The following is a 24,139-nucleotide window of genomic DNA, read 5'->3' as shown; positions in this document are numbered from 1 at the left end:
AGGACTTTGCTTAACTGGAAATGTGAGTTGAAGTGCTCTTAAGAAATTATTTTCTTATCCCAGTTGTAACTGGGGCAGATATTACCTTTATGTGTTTTTCAGTCTAGTGCAAAAAGATCTAAGCGTAGATCTAAGTACCGTCACACTATAAATAAGAAAGTTATGTGATGAATCTAAAAGAAGCCAGTTTTTAAGATGATGAATCTTGCTTAAAAAAGCCCAACCCTGACAGCCTGAAGAATGATCTTAGCAGTAAACAACATAAATACTTTATAAACACTTTTTTCCTTTTGCCTTGGCTTGCAACACTGAATAAGTAGTTATTGATATTCAGTGTTACTTCTTTTCCTAATCACCACTGAAAGCACAGTGATATCCTTAGCATGGGGAAAACTGACTTGATTGGTAAATTTTCTCTTTTCTCTCAGCTTTTATGACACTCCTTACTTTTGAGATCTGAGTAGAGGACAGCCCACGAACTGTTACATGTAAAGACCTGTGCTCTGGGCTAAAAACTCTGTGTGCTGTTGTAGCATGTCAGGGAATAACTTTAAGTACTAACATCTTGGATATCCATGCTGAGAAGTCTCCCATAAGGCTTTATGTATTTTCAGCATATCATAACTAATAGTAGTAAAAGGTTGGCCCTGGTCTGTTTCTTTATATCTCTCTATATATGTGTGTGTGTGTATATACTTATATATATACTTTCTAAAAACATGGCCAGAACATTTGTATTACATGTCTTGGTGTTTTTTATCTGCCTCTATATTGAATGAAGATAAACCCTTACAGACCTGAAAACAGGCAGATCTGCATGCTGAAACACCTTTTGTGCAGATTTGTGTAGGGGACTGAGTTTCAAAGACTTCATTAAATTTCTCAAACTTTCCACTTGGCATGTGGAAGCTTTTGTTGATGCTCTTCATTATTAAATTCAAAACAGAAACCTGCTACGTAGTATGTCGTGATAAATTTGCTGATCCCTGTTAACTATTAAAAATTGTGGTTGAGACCTTTTTGAGGAAGGTCTAAAAGCGTGTGGCTGTTTCATCTCAGGCAAAGCAAATGAGTGTTCTCGTTAAAATTCTTGCAGAAATCTTCTGATATTATGGTGACATTAACATGAGCGTGCTAGTAGAGTAAGTGTGCTATCTTCAACACAGATGTGTATTTCCTCTTCCCACTTTGTGGAGTTAGGCTTTTTCTCATCTTGACTCATTTAGATGATTGGTTTTTGTAGGTGTCTCAGTAGAAAGTGGATTTATCCTGAAATCCATAGCTGAAGTTTTCATTGCTTGTCAGAATAATGATGTTTTAATGTTAAATTAGCTCTTACAGATTGGGGTTTTTTAATGTAGAAGTCATTAGATCTATTTACTGTCCCAAAGTAGAACTGGAAATATGGGGACTAGAGTTATAATAGCTGCATAATATATATTAGTTGCCCTAATCCTGGAAACTGGATTCAGGCCTGTGGGTTTTTTTTAGACATGCTGCTTTACCATTAAAGTGCTACACCATGTTACACTGTAAATGTAGGATGAATATTAAAAGCTGACAGCTGATCTGGCAAAGCACGGTAGTCTCATAGGATGAGCTCCCACTGTTAGTTGACTTAATGCCAAATTTGCCTACAGTTTATGAAGAAGAGAGAAATCAGTTTTAAAAAGTGCTCTTCTCTAATAAAAAGTAATAAAAAATACTTCTGTTTTAGCGAAGGCTTAACTAGTCATCTCCTTGCTGTTTTGTCTACAGCATTCAGAAGGAGGTTTTCACACCATTTTCTAGGGTGGTACATCTGTTCAAGATGTTTATTTTTGAATAGAGCTCTATAATTAGGTTTTAAAATGTGTAGGCATGCAGAGGACTAGACAGATCCCATTATTCATTGTCAAGTGCCCAAGTAGATTCTCTTGGCAGTCATCTGTTTCTTGTAAATATTTATCTGTTCAAAGCTAGATATGGTCTAGGGGCATAAAGTAGCTATTGCTTTTTAACAGCATTTATTAGATTGGTGCTTTTAGTGTAGAAGTGGGGAATAAATTTTTTTCCTACCTCTAATGCTGCTGCCTTATGAAGGAATACAGGGAGGTCAAAAAGGGGATCTTAATTCTTTCTTTGAGGGATATGGAGCCACTAGCTGTTTTGAACCCAGAGAGGCTATGCTGATCCATCTCTACTTCTGCCTCTGGCAAAAATCAGTTGTGCGGTGGCACTTCTGTAGCAGTGTTTTATCTATTTGTAAGGGTTAACAGCACTGCTGGCGGTACTTCTGAAGTTGAATCTTGTAAGTAGCTCAGTGTACACAAAGGTTTGAATGGTGTTTTAGTATCTTGTGGTGATTCATGTGCAAGTAATGCCTCACGGCAGCCTGCAGGGAAGAAAGAAATTGAGACTTCTGGTGTCCTAGTTTTTCTTTGGTGGAATGCATAAATTTGCTGATAGAACCCAAAATACCTCAAATAGAAATAAGCTTGCATGTTCTCCTGGAGCAGAATATATCATTACTGAGTGACCAAAGTGTAGTTACGTTCTTACTGTCAAATGTAGTTGATACCCATTTAAATGGAGCAGAAATTCTAGGCTTGTCTCTACCAGCAGGAGACTGAATCTCTGCTTTTCTATTATAATACCTAGTATAGCATGTGGAAGGACTTTTTATGGCGGATTTTGCAGCACAACCTCTATGTTGAAGTTGTCTTGAATTACTGCTGTTCTCTTTATTTAAATTGGTATGTTTTTAATGTCTTGACATTTCAGTATGATTAATATCACCTTTCCTGATCGAGCAAAATTTAATGTAGCATGGATGAAATAAATGGTTATAGGCCTTTCCTCAAAGGAAGCAAAGTTCCTTCCCAAAGTTCTCCCTAATACATTAATTGTAAAATGATTGCTCTGCATGATTTGGGGGAGTTTTAATTAGCTTGCCTTAAAAACTAGCATATAAGGTTACTTAGAATTATTGAAGCTTTAATAATAAAACAATTTACAGAAATCTTAGATTGCTACAGTTGCTGTGCTCTCAGATGCAACTTTGAATTGTTCCTGTGTCTTTCAAAGTTTAAGAAATACTTATCTGAAATAACATGGTAACTAAAAGCACTGTGTTTTGACAGACTGGCCTGTAACATCACTGTCAGAATAGCATAGCAAAATAGCATCGCAACAAATCTACCTGAAACAAATGGAACTGTGGGAGAGCGATGCTAGAGTAAGTTACAAAAGCCCCCAAAAACTCTGGTGATTGGATGTGCTTTGAACTTAAAGATCCAAAACAGGCAACAAGTAGTGAAGCTACACAAGTGTACTAATGGAAACACGTTAACTGTCCCCAACAGAAAATGGACAAATACTATTTCAGATGAACCTGTGATTATTATAAACCTGTGTACCATTTGCAAATGTCGTCTTCTGGTTTCTTCTTTTGTCTGGAAGTGGTCGGTGGGTTTGTGTACTTTTTTTTTGTTTCCTGTCATGTCTGAGGCTTTTCACGATCTGGCTCAGAGTGAAAATTCTGTTAATAAAGTTATATTAGAAAATAACCCTTTAATGTGAGAGTCATGCTTCTATTCAAACTATAGTTTTTAACTACTTTCTTTACTAAAACAGTACTTCGGTTTTCCATTACTTCTAGAAGTGCAGATTCTAATTCCTCTTTTTCTTACCAAATTGCTATCGGTGTTACTGTATCTGCAGCTAGGCTCAAACCTGACAGTCAGCAAAGGTGCGCTTAGCAGAACAGGTCAGGTATGTAACACAGTAATGTTGAGGGGAATTCATTTTCATTTCATAACATAACTTCTCTGTAAATTTTCTGGGGAAAAATAATTATATGTATACTTGTACAATGCTCTGCTCAAAGGAAATCTTTAATAATACAGTAAAACTTACATTCTCTGTATTCTTTTAAATGGGGTGTATGCACAAATTACCATCTCTAGTTCTGTGGAAAGGAGCCCATTTTGTGTTTGACTTCTGTCATATGATAGTCAAGTAATGCCAGGATTTTTACTTTCGTGTTAAATTTACAGTGAAAATTAATTAATTGTCCTCAATTTCTCTGAATACTCTGGTACTGTGCTCTCTGTCCCTTTTTGCTTGCGACTATAACTGGCTGGTGCCAGGTATGCTTTTGTTGAAATGACACTTAATGCTATAGGAACAGAATTTTTAAAACATTTTGAAGGGGGAGGTTGGAGGTGCTACTCTTTCACTGAGATCATACAAGTGTTTTAAAGGGCTCTATTTCTAACTTCCTAGAGTTAATACAATGACACTGTAACATTATGACCACAGTGTTCTCTTCCTGCTTAGGTAAACGTGCCATGTACTACAGAGCTACATCAACTGGCACTGCTTGGTTCTTAAAATTGACTACGTTAAAAAAAAAAGTATAAATTTTTTACATTTAAAAAAAATAAATTGTTCTTAGTGGCCAGAAAAGGCTTCAGTCAGGTTTCCAACTTGTTGGATCTGAGGAGAAGGAAAAACTGTGTATCTTGCAGAGACAATGATGAACTGTTTAGGTCTTATGGATCTTCCTTTTAAATTTAAAGAGTAAATGTGTTCCACTTTTTCTTTTTGCCTTCAGGGACGTCATCCTACTCTCATCAAGGTTATGGCTGTGAATCAAAGCTGTATAGCCTTGACCATGGCCATGAGAAACCTCAAGACAAGAAAAAGAAAACCTCTGGCCTTGCCACCCTCAAAAAGAAGTTCATCAAGCGTCGGAAATCTAGCCGATCTGCTGATCATGCCAAGCAGATGCGTGAACTCCTCTCAGGCTGGGACGTCAGAGATGTTAACGCATTAGTAGAAGAATATGAAGGGACATCAGCCTTAAAGGAACTCTATCTACAAGCTAATTTGGCAAGACCAGAAGCCAGGACGCTACAAAAAGACATGGCTGAACTTTATCAGTACAAATATTGTACTGATGTAGACTTAATATTTCAAGAAACTTGTTTTCCTGTGCATCGTGCGATATTGGCAGCAAGATGTCCATTTTTTAAGACGCTGCTTTCTTCTTCACCGGAGTATGGGGCAGAAATAATAATGGATATTAACACAGCTGGCATAGACATGCCTATGTTTTCTGCTTTGTTACACTACCTTTATACGGGCGAGTTTGGAATGGAGGATTCAAGATTCCAAAATGTTGATATCCTTGTGCAGCTTAGTGAAGAATTTGGAACACCAAATTCCTTAGATGTTGACATGCGCGCACTGTTTGATTACATGTGCTACTACGATGTGGTTCTTAGCTTTTCATCCAACTCTGACTTAGTTGAAACTTTTGGTGGAAGTCAGAACTGTCTAGATGAAGAGCTCAGAGCTCACAAAGCTATTATTTCATCACGATCTCCATTTTTTCGTCACTTGCTGCAGAGGAGGATACGAACTGGTGAAGAAATCACAGACAGAACTCTACGAACTCCAACTAGAATTATATTGGATGAATCTATCATACCAAAAAAATATGCTAAGGTCATTTTGAACTGTATGTATACAGATGTGGTGGACCTCTCAGTTTTGCACTCTAGCCCTTCAGTGGGCAGTTTAAGTGAAGTTCAGGCTCTTGTAGCAGGAAAACTAAATATGACTAGGGCTGAAGAAGCTATGGAGCTTTATCACATAGCTCTGTTCTTGGAGTTTAACATGCTTGCACAAGGTACGTAATACTGTCCTTGCTGTAGAATATATGACCTTATTTGAACAATTTTTAGCTATTTTGCAGTGTAAGTATGCCTATTGAGTCTTGCTATCAGTGGCTGACAATTACTTTATGAAAAGGAATTTATTTTCTATCTCTAAGTTGTATATAATGCATCTGTTGCCACGTGAAAGCTTCTAACTGTATTGCACATCATTATTGAAACATGCTATTTATGTCAAATATGTATAACTGGTCTTGATACTTCTGATCTTTATCTCCTTTCATCTATAACCTGTTTTTTGGGTGTAAATGATGGGGGGGACGCAAAAGATCCTTGTTGAGAGGAGGAAATATTTAGACTTGTTATAAAGTGTACCTATATGTTAACAAGGCTGTAAACTCGAATTATTATTTCTGTAGTTTATGCCAAAGGTGTGTACACCAAGCCTGCAATCTTGCTGTTAGGAGGTGAATTTAAACAGCTTAATTGCACTAGTCCTAGTCTTCACTATCTACTACTTGATGTACAGAACTGAAGGCAGGGGCAGTCAGTATTTTCAGACTTAGTTTAGAAAGTTTCACTTCTGTCCATTATTCTTGAAGAGCACTCAAATCTTGATAACCTACTTCCTGCACATGGAGGCTGGCCAGGGCTATTGCCGTCTTGGGCGAGGTGTCAGAGCACTGACTGGTGAATTAATAATACCTCCTCTGGTGGCAGGAGCTTTGCTTGTTGTTTCATCTGTTGGTGTTTGACCTATTTAGTGCCATGGATATGGCGACTGCTTTGGGCCTTGCTGGTGGGGGATGAGAATTATACTTTTGAGCTGAGAAATGGAAAATGGAATTTGCTGAGATACCAGCAACATGATTTGTTTAAACTAGTTTAATTCTTTTAAGAAAGTAACTTTTTAGAGTAGATGTGTACATCCATAACTTCTAGCAATCTAAATTTGACAAGATTGAAATCTTATATTATAAACTATCAAGTAGACTTCAGTAAAATAAGAAACTTCCTAAGCAATGGGCAGGAAAAAACAGGTATAAGCACTGCGGGAAGAGATCATACTTCTAATGAGTTCTCCTAATAGTTATATCAAACCGTGAGTGATAAAGATACAGGGAACTAACCAGAACTATTGTATATTCTGTAGAGGTTGGTATTAGGAAACTAATTTTCAGATGATGCTGAAAGTTGAAATAATCCTACAGCCATAAAACTAGCAGAAAACAAAGGTGTGTTTTTTCTGAGATACACTGTTACAGGAATGTGATAATTCTGAGTATAAGAACAGCTCATTTGAATCATAGATCAGCCCAGGTTGGAAGGGGCCTCGAAAGATCATCTGGACTAGCCTTTCATGGGAAAGGGAGCCTGGATGAGATTATCTAGCACCCTGCCCAACCACATCTTGAAAACCTCCAGTGATGGGGACTATACTATGTCACTGGGGAGGTTGGTCCAGTGAATGATTATTCTCGCTGTAAAAAAAATTCTTAAATTGAGATCTTCTGGTGCAACTTGTACCTGTTGCCCCTTGTTCTTCTGCTATGGCTCCTTGTGAAGAGAGCCTCTGCCCTCTTTGTAGCTGCCCTTTAGGTATTGGAATACTGTGAGGTCCCCCTAAGCCTTCTCTTCTCCAGGGAGAACAGACCAAACTCATTCAGCCTTTCCTCATTGGGCAGATTCTCCAGCCCTTTGATCATCTTTGTGGCACTCCTGTGGACCCTCTCCAGTCTGTCTGCATCTGCTTATTTTTGTTCTTTCCTCTCTAAGCACACCTAGACACTTAATGTTGAGTGAAATGCAGAAGTGGCAAAAAGTTTAACACTGTAGTTGAACTACAGGGTTAAATAAATTCCTATACAATATTTGCAAGTTAATGGTACTTGGGGATGGGACAACTCAGTAGATCAGCTGAAAGCAAGAAAGGAAAATGGGTTGAAATTAAAAAGGTGATATAAGTGTACAGTTTCTCAGTTTTGGTGCATGCACATGCAAAAGTGCTAAAAGGGATTTAGTGTGCTAAAGGAATACTAATGAGGGAATTAAACTGTGAATGAAGCTCTCAGTAAGGCACTGAATAATTATGCACTGTTTCATAAATGAACAGGGTGTAGTTCTCACCCCCAGACTGGAAGCCTAAACTGGAACAACTGTGACCTGGAGATGCTCCAATGGAGTAGTGTAAGTTATATCAAAGCAGATAAACAATGATAGACAGAGGACTTCGAAGAGAACTTAGGCAGACTTACAGATAGGAAAATGACTTTTATTTTTTGGGTGTTAGGAAGTGCTGAAAAATAGAACTGGTGTTTTATGTGATGCTGAGTTTCATTATTTCTGCTTGTTTTAAGTTGAGCGTGCTTAGGTCAGTGTGTCCCAAACCAGCAGTCTTGTCAGTAATACACTATAGACCAGTGCTACTCTGGGATATATATTCTGTGAGTCAGCAGTAACAAGGTCTTGTCTTTTCCCTAGAGGTTTTCCCCTAACACTACCTCTAGGGGAGAAAAAAGGGCAGCAGCAGGAGCTGCATGCACTGGGCTTGCAGTACCTTGGCAAGTGCAGCAATGTGAGCTCGGTCTTGGTGGCCCTCTGGATGAACCAGAGCTGTAGTGTTTTAGTGGGAGGAGGCAGAGGGATGCAGTGGTCTTCAGAGGTCTTTTCTTTCCCTGGGTAAATCTGTGTCTGACCACAAAAGTGGTGAGCTGGGGGGTGGGGAGGTTGTTTATACATAGGAGAGAAATGCATTAAAATCGAGCAAGGGTTGCAATTTATTATCAGTATTAGCAAATGTAAATTTGGCAACCCTTCCGATAATGAAATTCTAGATGTTAACTTGAAATAATTAGGATTTTACAAATCAGTGCTGTATTCCCTAACTACAGGAGAAAGCAGTAAGCAGTCTGTAGAAAACTTGTATATGCCAGTGAAGTCAGTACCTAATAGTTTCATACTTAATTTACTGAGTTCATGTTTAGGTCATTGGTACTGTGCTGACACTGACAAATTGTTCTGGTGTAATCTTATAATCAAAATTAAAAGGATGCTTATGTGATCAGGGAAAGCTCTATGCCTGCACTTGACTACCAGATCATTTAATGAAGTACGGACTTCAGTAGTAACCATCATTCTTGTTTTGGCACTTAACCATAGCACCTTGTCCTCCCTGACTGTAATAATTAACATGAGGTAGATGGGAGACTTCAGTTTCAGCAGTGTCCCTCCCATTCCCTGAATCAAAGCTAGCATACTTCTGTGCTGGAGGCTGTCACTCAAACATCCAACTTCTAGATGTTATACAGAGTGATGCTAGAAGAGACAGCATTGAGTAAGTGTTGGGAGACCACTGAGCAGGCAGTGCTTTTGAAATCCCTTAGCTTGGTCCTCTGACATGCTTTTTGACTCTGTTGTGCTGCAGGTGTCCCGTTTTGCTGAAGTTCTGACTGATCCCATTAGTTGGCTTTTGCAGTAGCTAATGTCTTAAGTTTCTTCTCCGTATTTCCATGCCTCCTGGCTTAAGCTTTTTGATTCGGTTCACTCATGCTAGCCAATTGCAAACTTGCTAAAGCTTGTTTCCCTGGTTTCCTGGAAAATATTTTGTACTCATTATATGTAAGTCTGGATACTCTTTCCAACTCATTTTGCTCACTTTTACCCAGTTTTGGCTGGGGGTTTTCAACTGAGTGTCAAGTGAAGTTGATGTGTATTAAAGCTTCTGATCAACTGTTTTTATTTTCAACAGACTTTAGTTTGATTTGTCTTCAGGGACCTTTCTAAGTATCCAGATGTTGTAATTTTTCTTCAGTTTCAGCAGATGATTCAGCTTTGACTCTTTCCATGGAAATCTTCCTGTTCCTAACAGTGATGCTCCTTTTTCTGACAGTCGTATTTTAATAGATGGTTTCCCTCTGCAGCCAGTGATGGTATGGGTACATGCTATGAATCTTTACTGTCCAAGTAAAGCAATACTACTTTATTTAGAATTTACTCTGCCTTCAGCTTGATTTGTTTCAGCTGATGATCATCACTTACCTTCCAAGAGAAACTGCATTGGATCTTTGAATGAACTAATTGGAATAAATGAACTAATCAACAAGCATATCTCATCTGTAGAGCTGATCATATTGAAACCCATTTGTACCTGATAAGACAGAGGCTGCTATTAGGGGTGCTTCAATACTTGTTAACTAGCAAAAAGTGAAGCTGTGAGGATTAGAGCCCTCTCCAGGAGGTTCAAGCACATCCCTTAGTGGAGTATTTCTGTGGACTGCCTGCTTGCTTCTGCATTCTGCTCCTGCTTCTGTCTCTTCATGCTGCTTTGCTGCTCTCTGTCAGCTGTGCTGGTGCAATTGTTTTAACACATTGACTTACAAAGATGAGGTTTGGAGTCACTTATCTCTTCCTTTTCCATAGCACAGTTATTAAAACCACATCAGTTCCCTAGTCATGTTCATCATGCGTTGTTAAAATAATCCTCCCTTCCAGTCTTACTGCACTGCCACGTCTGCTGCTGTTGCAGAGAAGTTTGATTTCAGGTGTCTTAATTTTATTAGCTATATTAAATATATGAATCTGCTTCTGCATCTTGGCCCTGTTGCTTACTGTCATGAATAGCCTCACTGAGGTGGTGGTACAGTTTGTTTTTCTGTTACAGGTTTTTGGATACTGGGACCCTATGAACTAGTTTTACCTGGGAATCTTTTCAGCCTGCTGATTCCAAAATGTCTTCTAAAGTAAAATTAACAAAAAACAACTTAATTTCAGACTTTTTGCTCTCCTTTTATTTTTACGTGTTGACTTTACCCTTGACAAGAATAAGTAAGAAACTTTATTTTAAAGCCATATTAGTAGCACAGCCTTTGATCTAGAGGCAGATACTGCCTGACATCAAAAGTACCCTTGATCTCAGCAGGACTGAAATATGGAAATGCCAGGAAGCCTGCAGTAGCAGTATTAAATACACACAAATGTATTGTGGGAAGATTAGAGCAATGGTGTGTCAGCTGTATATCAGTGCAGTAGGAATGCTCAAAGGAACTAGCCTGGCACTTATAACTTTAAAATAAATTGTGTATTATTAAGTAAATGTTACCATAAATCTGACCTATTACCTCCTTACAATGATTCACTTGTACTCAAGCCTGAAATTACTGCTTAGATTTTATATTATGAAGATGAATACTGGAGAAAGCAGGAACTGCAAAGGATTTTCGTTAGAGCTGTTACATTCCAGGGTTACATGCGAGGCTAAAGAATTTGAGTTGTGCAACTGGGCGCATAATATTTGTTTGCAATGTCATAGTTTGCAGAGGAACAGATCACTGTTTTCAGGTTTTTCTTTCAGCCACCTGTGCTCTAGAAGTATACAGCTTAAATACTGAATGGTGATGGCTGGTCACGGTCCCTCTAAACGTTAGCTCTTCCTCTCTCAGCTGTTCATTCCCATGCTGAGTTCTTCCCTCTGGTATGTTATGGTTGAGTTGGCAGGTCTTTGTTCCTGACCCACAATTGTTTTCTGTTTAAGCTGTATCAGCTATGCTGCCTGCTGCTGCTGCTGAATGGGCTTCTTAAGGAATGCTGAAGCCCAGTCAAGGGCCATTGTCAACTGATGGCTGCAAGAAGCCAAAAATGTAGATGCAGGTTTCAGGCTTCCTAAATTAATGCATTTTGCATGTGGCAGGAGCCATGAGAGAAGAGTAAATTCATTTTCATTGTTTGAGAGAGAAAACATTAAAGAGCTTTTGCCAGAAGTATCAAATGCTTTAAATGCGTAACGATTACCTTACAGTTCTGGCTAAGCGTACAACTTCAAAAATCCAGCTGTTAGTATCTTAGAATGGTTAACAGCTTTATAACTGTTATATCATAAATGAAAATATTTTTAAATAACACAAGTTGCATTGTTTTCATCTGCTCCCTAACTTAATATTTCAAATGGCTGGATAATATGCTGTATTGGATTTGACATAACTTACTGAGTTTTCAGTGTGTAAGGATGGTTAGTATAACACAAAATGCTGCCTGACCTAACCTTCAGATCATATTTTAACAGTTAATCTGAAGTACTATAAAGTCATCAGCTTTGTATTTGAATAAAGCAAAAAATAATACTGTATACCTTAACAGTGCTATAATAGTTGTACTTTGAATTCAGCTTTTCCAGGATGGGTGTATGTGAATGTTTTAAATTTTGGAGCTTAGAAAATTCAGCAGAGGAATTAAAAATAGCTCAAAAGAGGCACTGAACTTAGCAATAGACTCCAACAGTGTTTGACCACTAATGCCTATTGAGCCCTTATTGATCTCCAATACTACTTAGGTCTTGTTTTCTTTTCTGCAAAACATTAATGTAGTTTTGCACCTTCATGTAGTCAAAACTTGTGTGCTTCAGAGTTCTAAAATGTAGAAAATAACGTACTTCCAAATTACAGGCTTGGTATCAGTTAACTATTAATTGCCTTTTAAAGTTTGGTTTGTTTGGGTTTTGGGTTTTTTTTTAAACAATTTGGGGAGGAAATGGAAAAGAAAAGCACTAAAACTTCAAGAAACCAGAAACCTGTAGCTTTCCTTTAAGATGGAGGACATGGTGCTGCCAGGAGGCAATAAATATTAATAAACTGGGAAAGTCAGCCTGCATCCAGAAGATGGACGCTGAGCAAGATCCCTTGGTCAGAATACGGTTATAGGAAAATAGAGGTGGTTGGAGTTGCTGCGTACGTGGTAACCAGCTAAGAAGGTGTAGTTTCCTTTTTTTACTATGTAAGTCATCTGATTTGCTCTTACTGTTTTTGTAACGGATATTTTGCCTGCTGCTGTGGAGAACCTAAATTCCTATTGCCATGTCTCGAGTTGTATGAGGTCACTTGAATCTGGCGCAGATTGTTTGGCTGTCAAAAGAAGTACAAAAGCCCTGCAAAAGCCGTGCCTCCTGCATTAGTCTCCCTGTTTCTGTTCTCTAGGCTGCCAGTAGGCCTGTACTATTAGTGATCTAATGTTGCTGGAAGCAGGATGGACAGAAATTAGTCAACTAGTTCACTGAGTGGCTACCCAAGCACCAGTGTGGCAGAAGAGCAGATTATGTAGAGTGTAAGAAAATGACAGTCTGGTTTAATACCACTATACGAGGGGGTCAGCACTGCTCGTGGGCTGCTTTCTAAGGAATCCTTAGCAAGTACAGGACATGTTTGCATCTCTGGGTCTGTAAGGTATGGGAAGGAGGCTGAACAAATGTTGTCTTCCTTTTTTTTCCCCTTTCTCTTCCCATCAGAAGCTTGGTTAGGGCATCAAGGGAGCTCACGCATCAGTGAGACAAGTGTCTCTGGAACTTCCAAATATGGTGCAGTCCAGACTAGCTACAACTCATACCTCTGAACTGTTCTCTACATGCCAGCAAACTCAAACAGTGTGGATCCTGTTTGCCAGCATGGTTCCTCCTAATGCAGCAATCTTAAGAAAACATTGAATAGCTTCTAGACTCCAGTTCATTGTCAAGATGAATTGTTACTTTTTTTTCTTTGGTCCACTAGTTTGCCTAAGTTTAGGGGAAAAATCTCCACCACAGAATGAGTTAAATCAAGCTAACGATTTTGTAGTAAACCCTTTTGTTTAATTCCACTTTCGTTGGCTGTTGAAGGCACTTAATTTGTCTTTAGTAGGTCTGTCAACTGTCTTGATAAGACCCCAAGCTACTAGCTAGCGTGCTGAACATAGGCTTAGTCTATTTCTGTTTGGAAGGGCTGTGGAACTGCATTTGAGAGAGAAGTGGGTAAGCAGAAAACACTTGTTTTGTAGGTGGGGCCTGTTGATATCCAGCAAAAGGAGTGGATGGTATAGCCTCATTCGTCCAAAATGTAATAGTCATCTTTCATTTTTTCAGACTCCAAGTTGAATCTCCTGTCATGATCACAGAAGCTTGTGGTAGACCACTTTAGGACACTGCAAATGGATCTTGAAAAGGCTGTTGCTGCTTGAGTTATATGAAATTGGGTTGCCCCAATTTATCTAGATGTTCAGAAACCACTTTATTACCTCATGCTTGCTTCAGAAGAAATACATTTAATAATCCCACAAGTCTGACACATTGCTAAAAATTACTTGGGAAAAGGCCTGTTTCATTTGCTAGGCATCCTAAATGAGCTTTTCACTTGATGTCATATTATTGGTAGTTGTTCAATAACTGGACTTGACAGAAGATTTGAGGCTGAGCTGATGCTCTGTTTCTATAAATCAGTATTGCTCAGATCTCTGGAACTGCATTTCTCACAGAAATGTAGTTTTCTGTCTTTGCATAGGGCAGGTGTCCTTATTGTTTCAAAAATAAATGTCAAATGAAATACCATGAATGGCATTCACTTTGAGATAAGTCTCTTTGCCTTTATGGTTTGAGTTTCCTCATGACTGATTTCAGTGAGTGCATTTACATACTGCCTTTGAAATGGAGCAGTCCTTACATGTAATCTTTAGACTTCAGGGTCATGTAACCATCTGCTGAAGTCAGCTTGCACACAAGCAGGATAATTGTATGCAGAAAGTTGTGATACAGTTTCTCAGGGCAAGGCTTAGTACCACACAACAGTTGATGCTAAAGAATTGTTTCAAACAACTGTGTTTCTTATTCAGGTAAGCAACGTCTTTTTAAGCATACTGCACCTAGTTATGGTTAGTTTTCATTCACCATGGTGGGTTTAGTAACACTTTTCCTTTTTTGAGCCCCAAAAGGGAAGATAAGAGGGACTCAACATGACAAAGTTAAATAAAATGCCATTAACTGTGTCAGTAAAAAAGTAAGGGAATTGTTAAGTAAAAATGGATACTGAAGTGGAAAGCCTCAGACTTCATTTGCTCATATTTCTGACATATGCTGACATTTCTGACACATAACACCTTTAAGGCAGGTTTTTGGGGTTTTTTTGAGTTTGGTGTGGTTTTGGGGGGGGGTGAGTTTTTGGGGTTTGGGATGTTTTTGGTGTGTTGGTTGGGTTTTTTTGAACACTTTTTCAGATTCTTCACCAGCGTTTGTTTTGGGTTGTGGTTTTTTTTTTAAGAATTTAGAGTGAGGTTTATCCTTCAGGCTTTTGGGGAATTCCTTCATCTCAGGAGCAGTTTCTCTAAACATGTACCAAAACCCAAGGAGTGTATTTCAGAGTGGTTCTCATCATCTGCTCTGATCTGTACTAGTGATCATTGGGCTGATGTTCCAAATGCCTTTGACCAATCTTTGTTGCATGTTCACTGCTCACTTTAGGCTAGTCCTCACCATGCAGGTTAGAGGTCAATATCTACAGTAATCTGTTCTGACTTGAAGTGGTAATAATAATATGTGACCTAATGGTAATAGGTAGCTCTGAGAAGTAAATGCTGTATTACTTCAGTAATGGTAAAGGTGTGTGGAAACATGACACAACACTTACCCCTTGTCAAAAGCAAATGGAGAGTCTAACTTGGGATGAATAGCACAATGCTGCCTTGAATGCATCATTCAGAAATGTGTATGCTTTTGCTAGCCCATCTGTCAGTGGCTGCATTGATATACAGTCTTCCTTTTCTCAGGTGAATCTGGCATGTGAAAAGTCATCCAAGTACTTGAGGAAAGTTTGTTTTAAGTATTGAACTGGTGTAAAATTTATTACTCCTGGGGGGACAGGCGTTATTCTCAAATTCCTTTAGAAAATTGTTTCCAAAACTACGTATATGTTCAGCCATATTCCTGGAATTTGCTGCAAACATTCTCATTGAGCATTGACTGTATTTATTATATTCACTGTATTTTTTTTAATACTCAAATTTATAAAATTTTAATGGCAGAATATCATTCTCATAATTAACAGGCTGGGCTTTTTTGGCGTATTAAGTAGAAATGTGTTTCGTAGGACAGGTAAATTTGTAACTTGCCTCATGTTTAAACTGTTGCTTCCTTGTACTTTCTTCTTTACCTTACTGTTTAAATAACAGCTCCTACTTGAAGTAGCACGTTCACTTGTTACTACTTACTCCTTAATAACTTAACCTTCACATTATTAGTTGCAACAGAAATTGAGTCAATGCTTATATCTATATGCTGGCCTATGTAGAAAAGTCAGATTTTCTTTTAATTGCATTAATTGCTGCTAGTGTGTCTTGTGTGCATGCAACCAGTTAAAAAATATGTAGCACCAGGAGAGCCTCTTTGATCTTTGTCTTGACAAACATTAAGATTACTGTGCTAGGCACCTTCTTACTCAGCTTCATCCAAGAGTTCAGTAATGAGATACAGTTCTCTAAACAACTGTCAAAGTTTAGTTTTTAAATATCCTTGAAACTGAGAGAAAAATGATGATGTATAAAAAGTAAAATACTTGCAGCATAAGCATGTTGCTCTGAACTGTCTGGGGACCTCTCATGGACACAAGCACAGCTGTATTTTTGTGGCTGTAGTGGGTTGAGACTGGAACATATAATTCTAGAATAGGATTTTTTATTATTAAATTGTTCTCTCGATAGTACAAATAGAAATAGTATTCTGTGTATACGTAAACCAGCTGTATAAATGAAATCAGCAAAGTGTTGTTGGAGTCTTCGAAGTTATCAACATTATGGTACCATCTGTCTTAACTCAGTAACCCCAAGTACCCATGTTTTCAGCCCACCCATGGTAGGTCTCCCCTCACTTCTTCCATATTTGCTCCATCTCCCTTCAGGAAACTTAAACTTCCCATCTCTTCTTAGAGGAGACATGTACTCTGTGAAAGAGTAAATCCTAATGCAGCAGTGGGTACAAAGAAACTGTAGCAGGCTCACCATGAGTCAGAATAACTGCCTTTGGATGCTTCACTTTCTGCTTCCCTGTCAGAGGAGGTGCTTCCTGTCCTGGCACCCTCTGTGCCTTCCTTGACAGGGAGGCCAGGGTGGTGGCCTAGGGCAACCATCCGCTGCTTCCTGCCTTCTCTGCAAGTCAGAAAATGATGCTTTGCTGCCCTCATCCTGTGCTGAGTGGCTGAGTACCAAGAGTATGTCACAGTTTTTGTTTCTGCTCTTCTGTATGGTCTGTCTCAGAGGGTCTGCCTGCAAAGTGATAAGGATGAAAATCCCACCTCTGTTATGGTTTATAGGCTTCTGTGAAGCTGCTCTAAATTATAGTGACTCAAATTCAAAGCTGCAACTTCCAAATGTGTTAAACGGTCAGGCAATGTATATTAACCAAAGGAGATTCTAGTCGGGCTGAACTAGCTTTTGAGTTGTTCATCCAGGCATGCCAGCAGACATGATTTTTCATGTGCCTTTAAAAGGTAAATGACTGCAGAGTTGAAATCCTAAACCACAATTAAAATTATTATACTTCTGGTTAGAATTTAATCCCATTTGCAACCTTAGTCTGTAGGGCACTTCTGTGTTTACTCTCACTGGGAGTCATATAACCATTTATATTACAGATCTAGCCATATGTATTATTCCTTCAGCATCAAAGTGCCTCTAACAATATAATTAATTTTGCTTTTGTTTCCTAGGCTGTGAAGATATTATTGCTGAGAGCATCTCACTAGACACTTTAATTGCCATTCTGAAGTGGAGCTCTCAGCCATACGGTTCCAAGTGGGTACATCGTCAAGCGCTACATTTCCTCTGTGAGGAGTTTACCCAGGTCATGGGTTCAGATGTCTTCTATGAACTCAGCAAGGACCACCTGCTCACAGCTATTCAGTCTGACTATTTACAGGTAACCTGCAATGCAGAACAGAGCTGGTCCTGCTTGAAGCAGAATATGCTATAGCATTACGAGAAGCACTTGTGAGTAGCTCATTTTAACTTGTAGGCAAGAGTGGGTTTGTATGCACACTAAACATTCCTTTATAATATGTAAAAAATGAAATTGAAGTAGTGATTAAGAAAACTATTTTGTTCTTGGCTTGTAACACAACCCAAACTCGTGGTATATGCTATCGCTTAGAAGCCTAATAATAGTTTAGAAATGGCTGCAATGTGTTTTAAATTAAGCATTTCTGAACCTAACATTTGCCTTGCATGTTCAAGTGTTTTATAAAAATTACATTGTGGTAGTAGTTTTGCCATAACAACATACGTCCTAGTTGGGGGCAGTGGGAGCTAATAAACTAGTAATAGTTTGGAAAACTTAATATATTTTTTTAGGGGAGATACAGAAATACCTTTTCTGACAAGCATTGCAGAATTTCTTTTTTTGTGACTTTCCTTCAGTGATTGTGTGGTTTTAGGGAGAGGTAACTATACTGACCAATAGAAAGCTTGTGGATTTTTTGCTGCCATTTCCCTTCAGTGGAGATATCTTTATAATGGTGCCAGCCTTTTATAGCTTCAAGACAACTGGATTTTTTTTTAATTGTATCTGTCCCAATCTTACCCTTTTTTAAAAATCTGAAGTGTTAAGAGATTTGAAGTGTTTTTTGAAAAGTTTTATTGATGTTAAACACTTCAGGAATTACAGAAACAGTATAGTTGATATTCCATGAGAGTGTGTATTATGAATAAATTTCCTACCCTAGTTGTTAAGAAATTAGGTAGATAAATTTTTCAGTACATTATTTTTTTTTCCTCAAAATGTTGTATGGTTAGAACGTGTATACAGATATGAACAAAGTAAAGTTGTTTTGTATTATTACTGAAAATAGTTCTTTTCACCTAGATTATAATTTAGTTGGTTTGATTTTCATAGCTTTCCACACTGTGCAGGTGCTGTATTTGTAATGTTAAATGAGTGATCCAAACACCCAGTGTTAGAACAGCCCCTTTTACTTTCTAGACATTCATTCTAGACAAAATTTTTTCCTTCTGTAGAAAAAAGTTTTTTTCCCTTTTAGGGATTCACTAAGTAGTGACATGAATCTAGAAGTCATGGTGGTGATATACAGGTAGTCCTACCTTAAAATATTTGGAAGAAGTGGTCTAGCAGATCATAAAGTAGAAATACTGTTTTGCTCTTGGTACAGTTGTGTTTCTTTATTGGTGTAAGACCTCTGTATGAGACTTTTGTGTGTGCGTGCGTGTGACATTAAACTAAGCATATAGAGATTGCTAACTTTCTCTTTCTACCAGGCAAGTGAACAAGATATTCTTAAATACCTGATTAAATGGGGAGAACACCAGTTGATGAAGAGAATAGCAGATCGAGGTAAGGATCCTTTAAACCATACAGTACTAAAACAAATCAAAATGTACGGCAGTTCTTTCTTGAAGGTAATCTGTAACTTAAGGAAATTTTATCTACTTGGTTTGTAGTGTGGTCAAAACTAAATAATTGCACTTTTTAAAAAAGCTTTTGTTCTCTAAAAAATGAGAATGGTGGTGTTCTGAGGGAGCTGGGATTGTTTAGCCTCAAGAAGAAAAGGCTTAGGGGGGATCTTAGCAAAGTCTATAAATATCTAATGGCAGGAAGCAAAGAAAATAGTCACAGTCTTGTCTTGGCACCCAGGACAGTATTAGAGGCAATGAGGCATTAACTGAAATGCAGGAAATTCTGTTTAAACACAAGAAACTGTGAAGGTGGTCAGACACTGGAACAGGCTGTCCAAGTAGTTATGTGGTCTCCATCTTCTGAGGCATTCAAAATCCAACATTGTTGTGGGCAGCCTGCTCTACCCTGCCTGGGGAGGTGTGGGGAGCGGGTGGTGGCTGTGGCTGGACCAAACTTCTAGAGGTCCTTTCAAACCTCTGCGATTGTCTGATTAAGTCTGGCTGATTTCCTGTTGTCTCAGAATTTTTTTCTCATAATTAATTCATAAAATAAAAAAAACCCCTGCAGTATCTTTTACTTTCCTGTACTCATGCAGGCTTCTCACAGTAGTCTTATTCTTAGTTCACTGTGTCAGCCTTTCACTTTGGTTTGAGTATGTTTCTCTCACAGAAATCTGTCGTGGTGAGAAACAAGCCATCAAGTGGCATCCGTGTTTTTCCTAAAGTAGATGTAAATGTGTTTTTATTAACTCGGATGCATATTTTTGCTACGGTGGTAACTTCAAGGGCAGTCTCACGTGTTGGATGGGGGAAGTAGATTAAATATATACTTCTCAAATAACAAATGCAAATAGCTTGTAGGTCATCCCCACCACAAAGGATCAATCGGATAGTACAATGAGAGGAACAGAAAGGAACCTGCCTATGTGAAAATAGAGCAGTGCTGGACATGTTTTTGAAATCCACTGTTATTACTTGAGGTACAGCTGCTTTGTCATGTATGTGTTGTATGAAATGCAACAAGAAGTCGGTTAAAATATGTGCTTTTAGTGACCTGAGTAAGTATTAACCTTCTGTCTTCAAGACAAGGTTTTCTAAGTGTTTGTCTTAAGGCACATCAGAACATAATGCAGCCAGTTAAACAGTAACAGACCTGGACTGAGGGAGAAGCTGCTCATTTGGAGTAATTGTGCAGCTTCCTGGTCTGTGGTGGTCACTAAGTAAACAGCTCATTTCTCTTTCCTGGGGCCATCAGGTAACATAATCAAAAGGAGAAATAAGAGCTATACCAAATTCTGTCAGATTAGGGCCAAATTTAGTCTAGTAATTTTGTCTAAATTTCTCAGTGACGCACCTGATTTTGCAGCTCTGAATATGTGGTGGTGTCAGTCAAATACCAGAAAGCATTAGAAATTATAATGGGCTGTGGCCAAAGCTTAAGCTGCCTGTACTGAATGGAGGGTGGGTATGTTTGACAGGTTTCCTCAAAGTGAAGTTAATCAAAGTCAGGTTGGGCACAATACCTAAAATACAGGTGAAGGTGGTTAGGGACGGAGAATGACCTGAGTGTGTCATATGTTGTCATCTTGCAGTCTCTAGAAAGACACCCACTCTTGGCATAAATAGGTATCCTGTGACCATGAGAGCACTTTGAATGGGCTTGACATAGCTGTTACAAGGATGGCTTACATGAGACTAGAATAGTTTATCCCATTGATCTCTTCAGGCCTTAATTGTAGAAAACGTGTTTCTGAAAACTGCTGGGGAAAGGGTGAGGAGCTGTAGGGGGAGAGCCTTTGGGGAAACCACTAGCAGTGAGGCACGGAAGTTCTCACAGCATAGCTCGAGGTAGAGCTTTATAAATGATTACCCCAAACACTACTTCTGAGTTTTCTCCCTGGCTTATGCTTTGAAACTGACACCTGTGCAAATAACCCATGCTTGCATAAAGTGAACCTGACTGCTGATGTGTCATGCCAGATTTTAAGGCACTGCTAATTTATTTTAAAATTGTACTTTACTTTTCTATAACTTTCCATAAGCCCTGTAACTCCTGCTTTCCTAGTTAAACTTTTTGATGTGAATTTATTATTTTTTGTTCCTTCCCCCAGAGCCTAATTTACTGAGTGGTACTGCTCACAGTGTGAACAAAAGAGGTGTGAAGAGGAGAGATCTTGACATTGAGGAGCTGAGAGAGATCCTGTCTCCACTTTTACCTTTTGTCCGCATTGAGCACATTTTGCCCATGAATAGTGAAGTACTGAGTGATGCAGTAAGTCAGTAATCTCGTACAAATATCTCTGGATTCTTTGTGTTTCAGATTCTACAATGTTCAGGTGTTTTGGGGTCTTTTTGAGGATAGCTCCTAAAATGTTGTCACTCAGAGGAATATGTGTATAACTTTTTCTGGTTAAATTTTCTATACTTTAAATCTATCAGAAGGCTAAAGAAAAATCAGTGGTGCAAGGATTTGGTATAAGAAATGCATTTCTTGCAAGCTTTTCCCATTTTTATATTTTAAAAACGGTGAAACTCTTTCTTGATTCTTAAAGATGAAGAGAGGCCTGATTAGTACTCCTCCTTCAGACATGCTACCAACATCAGAAGGTGGAAAGTCAAATGCCTGGCTGCGGCAAAAAAATGCTGGAATATATGTGCGGCCAAGACTGTTCTCACCGTATGTGGAGGAGGCTAAGGTAATAATCATTAACAATTGAGTATTGTTAATCTGGAGTCATCAGGGGGTTCTGTAAACAGGGAAAGATTTTTGGTATGTTTTGTCTCTCTTTGCATGTACTGGCCTAAAATACTAACATTTTCAATTTAACAAGACTTACAAGATTGATCATCAGGCTCAAGTCTCTAGAACTGGTCAGAAAAATTTCAACAAAATTTTTTTTTGTCGAAATTGAAATGTTTGCGAGACAGATCTTGATGAAATTCCACCGGAAACAAAGCAGCGTTCTGAGGGAAACCTCCCTGGTTTCCAGCCAGTTTGCCGGCCCAGCTCCTCGGCAGCCCACCTGGCAGGCGGATGGCAAGGTGAGAGCCTGAGAGTCCCAGTTTGCAGCTAGTCAGCAACCTTGGTGCCAGGTCTTTCAGGCTCCCCAGCTCCCACTAGAGCTGGGTGGAGAGCTACTATTCCACTAGGCAGAGGACTCTGATATTTCATCTTGTTTGAATCAGAACGTATCCAAAATTCTTTTGATCCTCCGCAGAATGGAATAAACACTGTGATTCTGTGAAAGTTGACTCAAGTCCTTTGTGTTCTGCTCAAGCAGTAGCTTCCCTATTTAATATTTTGCATGAGGACTGTCAAACTGAAGATCTTGTAATATCTCTGATGGTGACGTTTGGTGACAGGGTGGAGATGGCTCTGTGTGGGGCAGGAACATGCCACATTGTTTGACAGAATGGGACCCTTGTAGGTCGCTAACTAATGACACCACTTAACGCAGCTCTGACTTAGGTCAAGAGCTTGTGAGTCCCAGCAGTGCAGGTGACTGCAGAATAAGAGGATTAGGTGAGGCTGTGCACACCCACATCGCCTACAAACTCTGACTACTACTCTGGTGAATTCAGAGCTTTTGCCCTGTGCCTAAGAAAGTATTTTCAAAGTTGTGTTGACATCTCCTCTGAGGGGAGGGGAGAAATAAAACTACTATGTATTTTGGCCACAAAGGTTAGAGAGCACCAGGTGGCACTTAAGCAGCAAAGGAAGACTAGCCAGTTTTATCTTTGTATCTTGGATTGTTAAAACTAACAAAAATATGTTAAAGAATGTGATAAAAGCTTTGGCTCTTTAGTTTTCAGGTATATGGTATGGGAGTGCTTTAATAGTAACCTTAAAGTAAAAAGTGCATTTCAATTTTTTTTTTTCCTCTGTCAGGAATCCTACTTGTTTCTATTAGTTTCATATTGTGCTGTTAATATTTTTAAAAGCACTATTAGCTGTTTAACCTTAGAGGGAGGACTCATTATCTGGTAACTATACTGTTATTCATAGCTTAATTACTGTCTAATGCAAAAATTGCAGAGGAGTGATTTCTGCTTGGGTGGTTTTGTGCTGTTTTGGGGGTTTTTTTACTCCTCTGTTAGCCTCCCTTTTTTTGTTTTTTTTTTTTCAATAAATCCATTTACCCATAAATGAGAATCTTAAAAGGGTATACATAAATCCCTTTCTAGTCTTTAAGACATCTGAGAGAAGCACATTTCATTTTCAGACTAGTGCCTTCTGTTCAGTGGCACAGAGAGTTGAGACCTATAGGTGGTAATTGTCAGAGACAGAGTCCAGAGGGTCTGGCCTCAAGAAGGTTTACCTCCAATCTGACAAGTATAAAATAAACAAAGCAACCTTCCCAAACTTTATTCACCTGCCTGCTTTTAGCTCTGAAAATCAACTCTGATAATGACTGGAAAATGGAATAAGAAAACGTTGTGGAAAAGCCAAATACTGTTTGGGACCTGGAAAAGTTATGGTTTAGATGTTGCTAGACTTGTGGCCTCGGGACTGCGTTTGCAGCAGCTCCCGGTGGGTATGTGTGCGCAGTGACTTCATGAGGTCTCTAATGGCTGTCGTTGCAGTCAGTACTGGATGAGATGATGGTGGAGCAAACCGATCTCGTTCGTTTGCGGATGGTCCGAATGTCCAATGTGCCCGACACCCTTTACATGGTAAACAACGCAGTGCCGCAGTGCTGTCATATGATTACCCACCAGCAAGTTAGCACTAACCAGTCCAGTCCTCCTTCAGTTATAGCCAATGAGATCCCAGGTAAGGCTGCTGGATCACTTGCAATGCTGATTAATCTCGTGAGTGGGTGGGGGCTTGGGGCAGGGGAGAGGGTATGTGAATTATTGAATATTATGATTTCTTCAGACAGTAGTACTGCACTACTTGGGCTTCTTCCTACTCAGTGTTAGTCCCCTTTGCTTTGATCTACTCTGAAGACATTAACTATTTTTGGATGGTGTAATAAGTAGTTAGAAAGTAAGCTACTAGAGGGAGTAGTATTTTAACCTGCTTCAGCTGAGCAATTTGAAAAACCTTGGACTAGTTAAACTTACTGTACAACATTTGCTGGAGCCTGGCTCTCTGTTCTCAGAGTGGTTCTTAGTTTTGCACTTACCCATTTTGGATGACTGGTTGATCCAGAAGGCTGGAAAATGGCAAAATACCAATTTCTATTAAAAACAAAAAGCAGGGGAGCATAACTTGTAGGGTAGTCAGCTTAACTCAGTTTGCCAGAAAACTGTTGGAAGTAGGAACTCAAAGCACACTTTTCTCA

General features: G+C 38.9%; 1 protein-coding gene across 11 annotated transcripts in view; it reads left to right on the top strand.

Moving 5' to 3' along the window:
* BTBD7 (BTB domain containing 7) overlaps positions 1 to 24,139 on the top strand; it is a 55,791-nt gene that overhangs the window by 20,794 nt on the left and 10,858 nt on the right. For 9 of the 11 annotated variants that reach the window (XM_064460625.1, XM_064460622.1, XM_064460619.1 and 6 more), the window contains 7 exons: positions 4,598 to 5,677; positions 17,153 to 17,361; positions 18,714 to 18,789; positions 20,963 to 21,123; positions 21,404 to 21,547; positions 21,780 to 21,893; positions 23,436 to 23,625. In XM_064460625.1, coding sequence (XP_064316695.1) covers positions 4,598 to 5,677; positions 17,153 to 17,361; positions 18,714 to 18,789; positions 20,963 to 21,123; positions 21,404 to 21,547; positions 21,780 to 21,893; positions 23,436 to 23,625 — 1,974 coding nt within the window. Of the gene's footprint in view, positions 1 to 3,344; positions 3,444 to 4,597; positions 5,678 to 17,152; positions 17,362 to 18,713; positions 18,790 to 20,962; positions 21,124 to 21,403; positions 21,548 to 21,779; positions 21,894 to 23,435; positions 23,626 to 24,139 lie in introns of all 11 variants that reach the window. The other 2 variants (XM_064460629.1, XM_064460628.1) reach the window with 2 other exon arrangements.

This window comes from Phalacrocorax carbo, chromosome 9 (genome assembly GCF_963921805.1).
Source record: "Phalacrocorax carbo chromosome 9, bPhaCar2.1, whole genome shotgun sequence".
Classification (NCBI taxonomy): Eukaryota; Metazoa; Chordata; class Aves; order Suliformes; family Phalacrocoracidae; genus Phalacrocorax; species Phalacrocorax carbo.
This window is presented reverse-complemented; position numbering and strand designations above follow the sequence as displayed.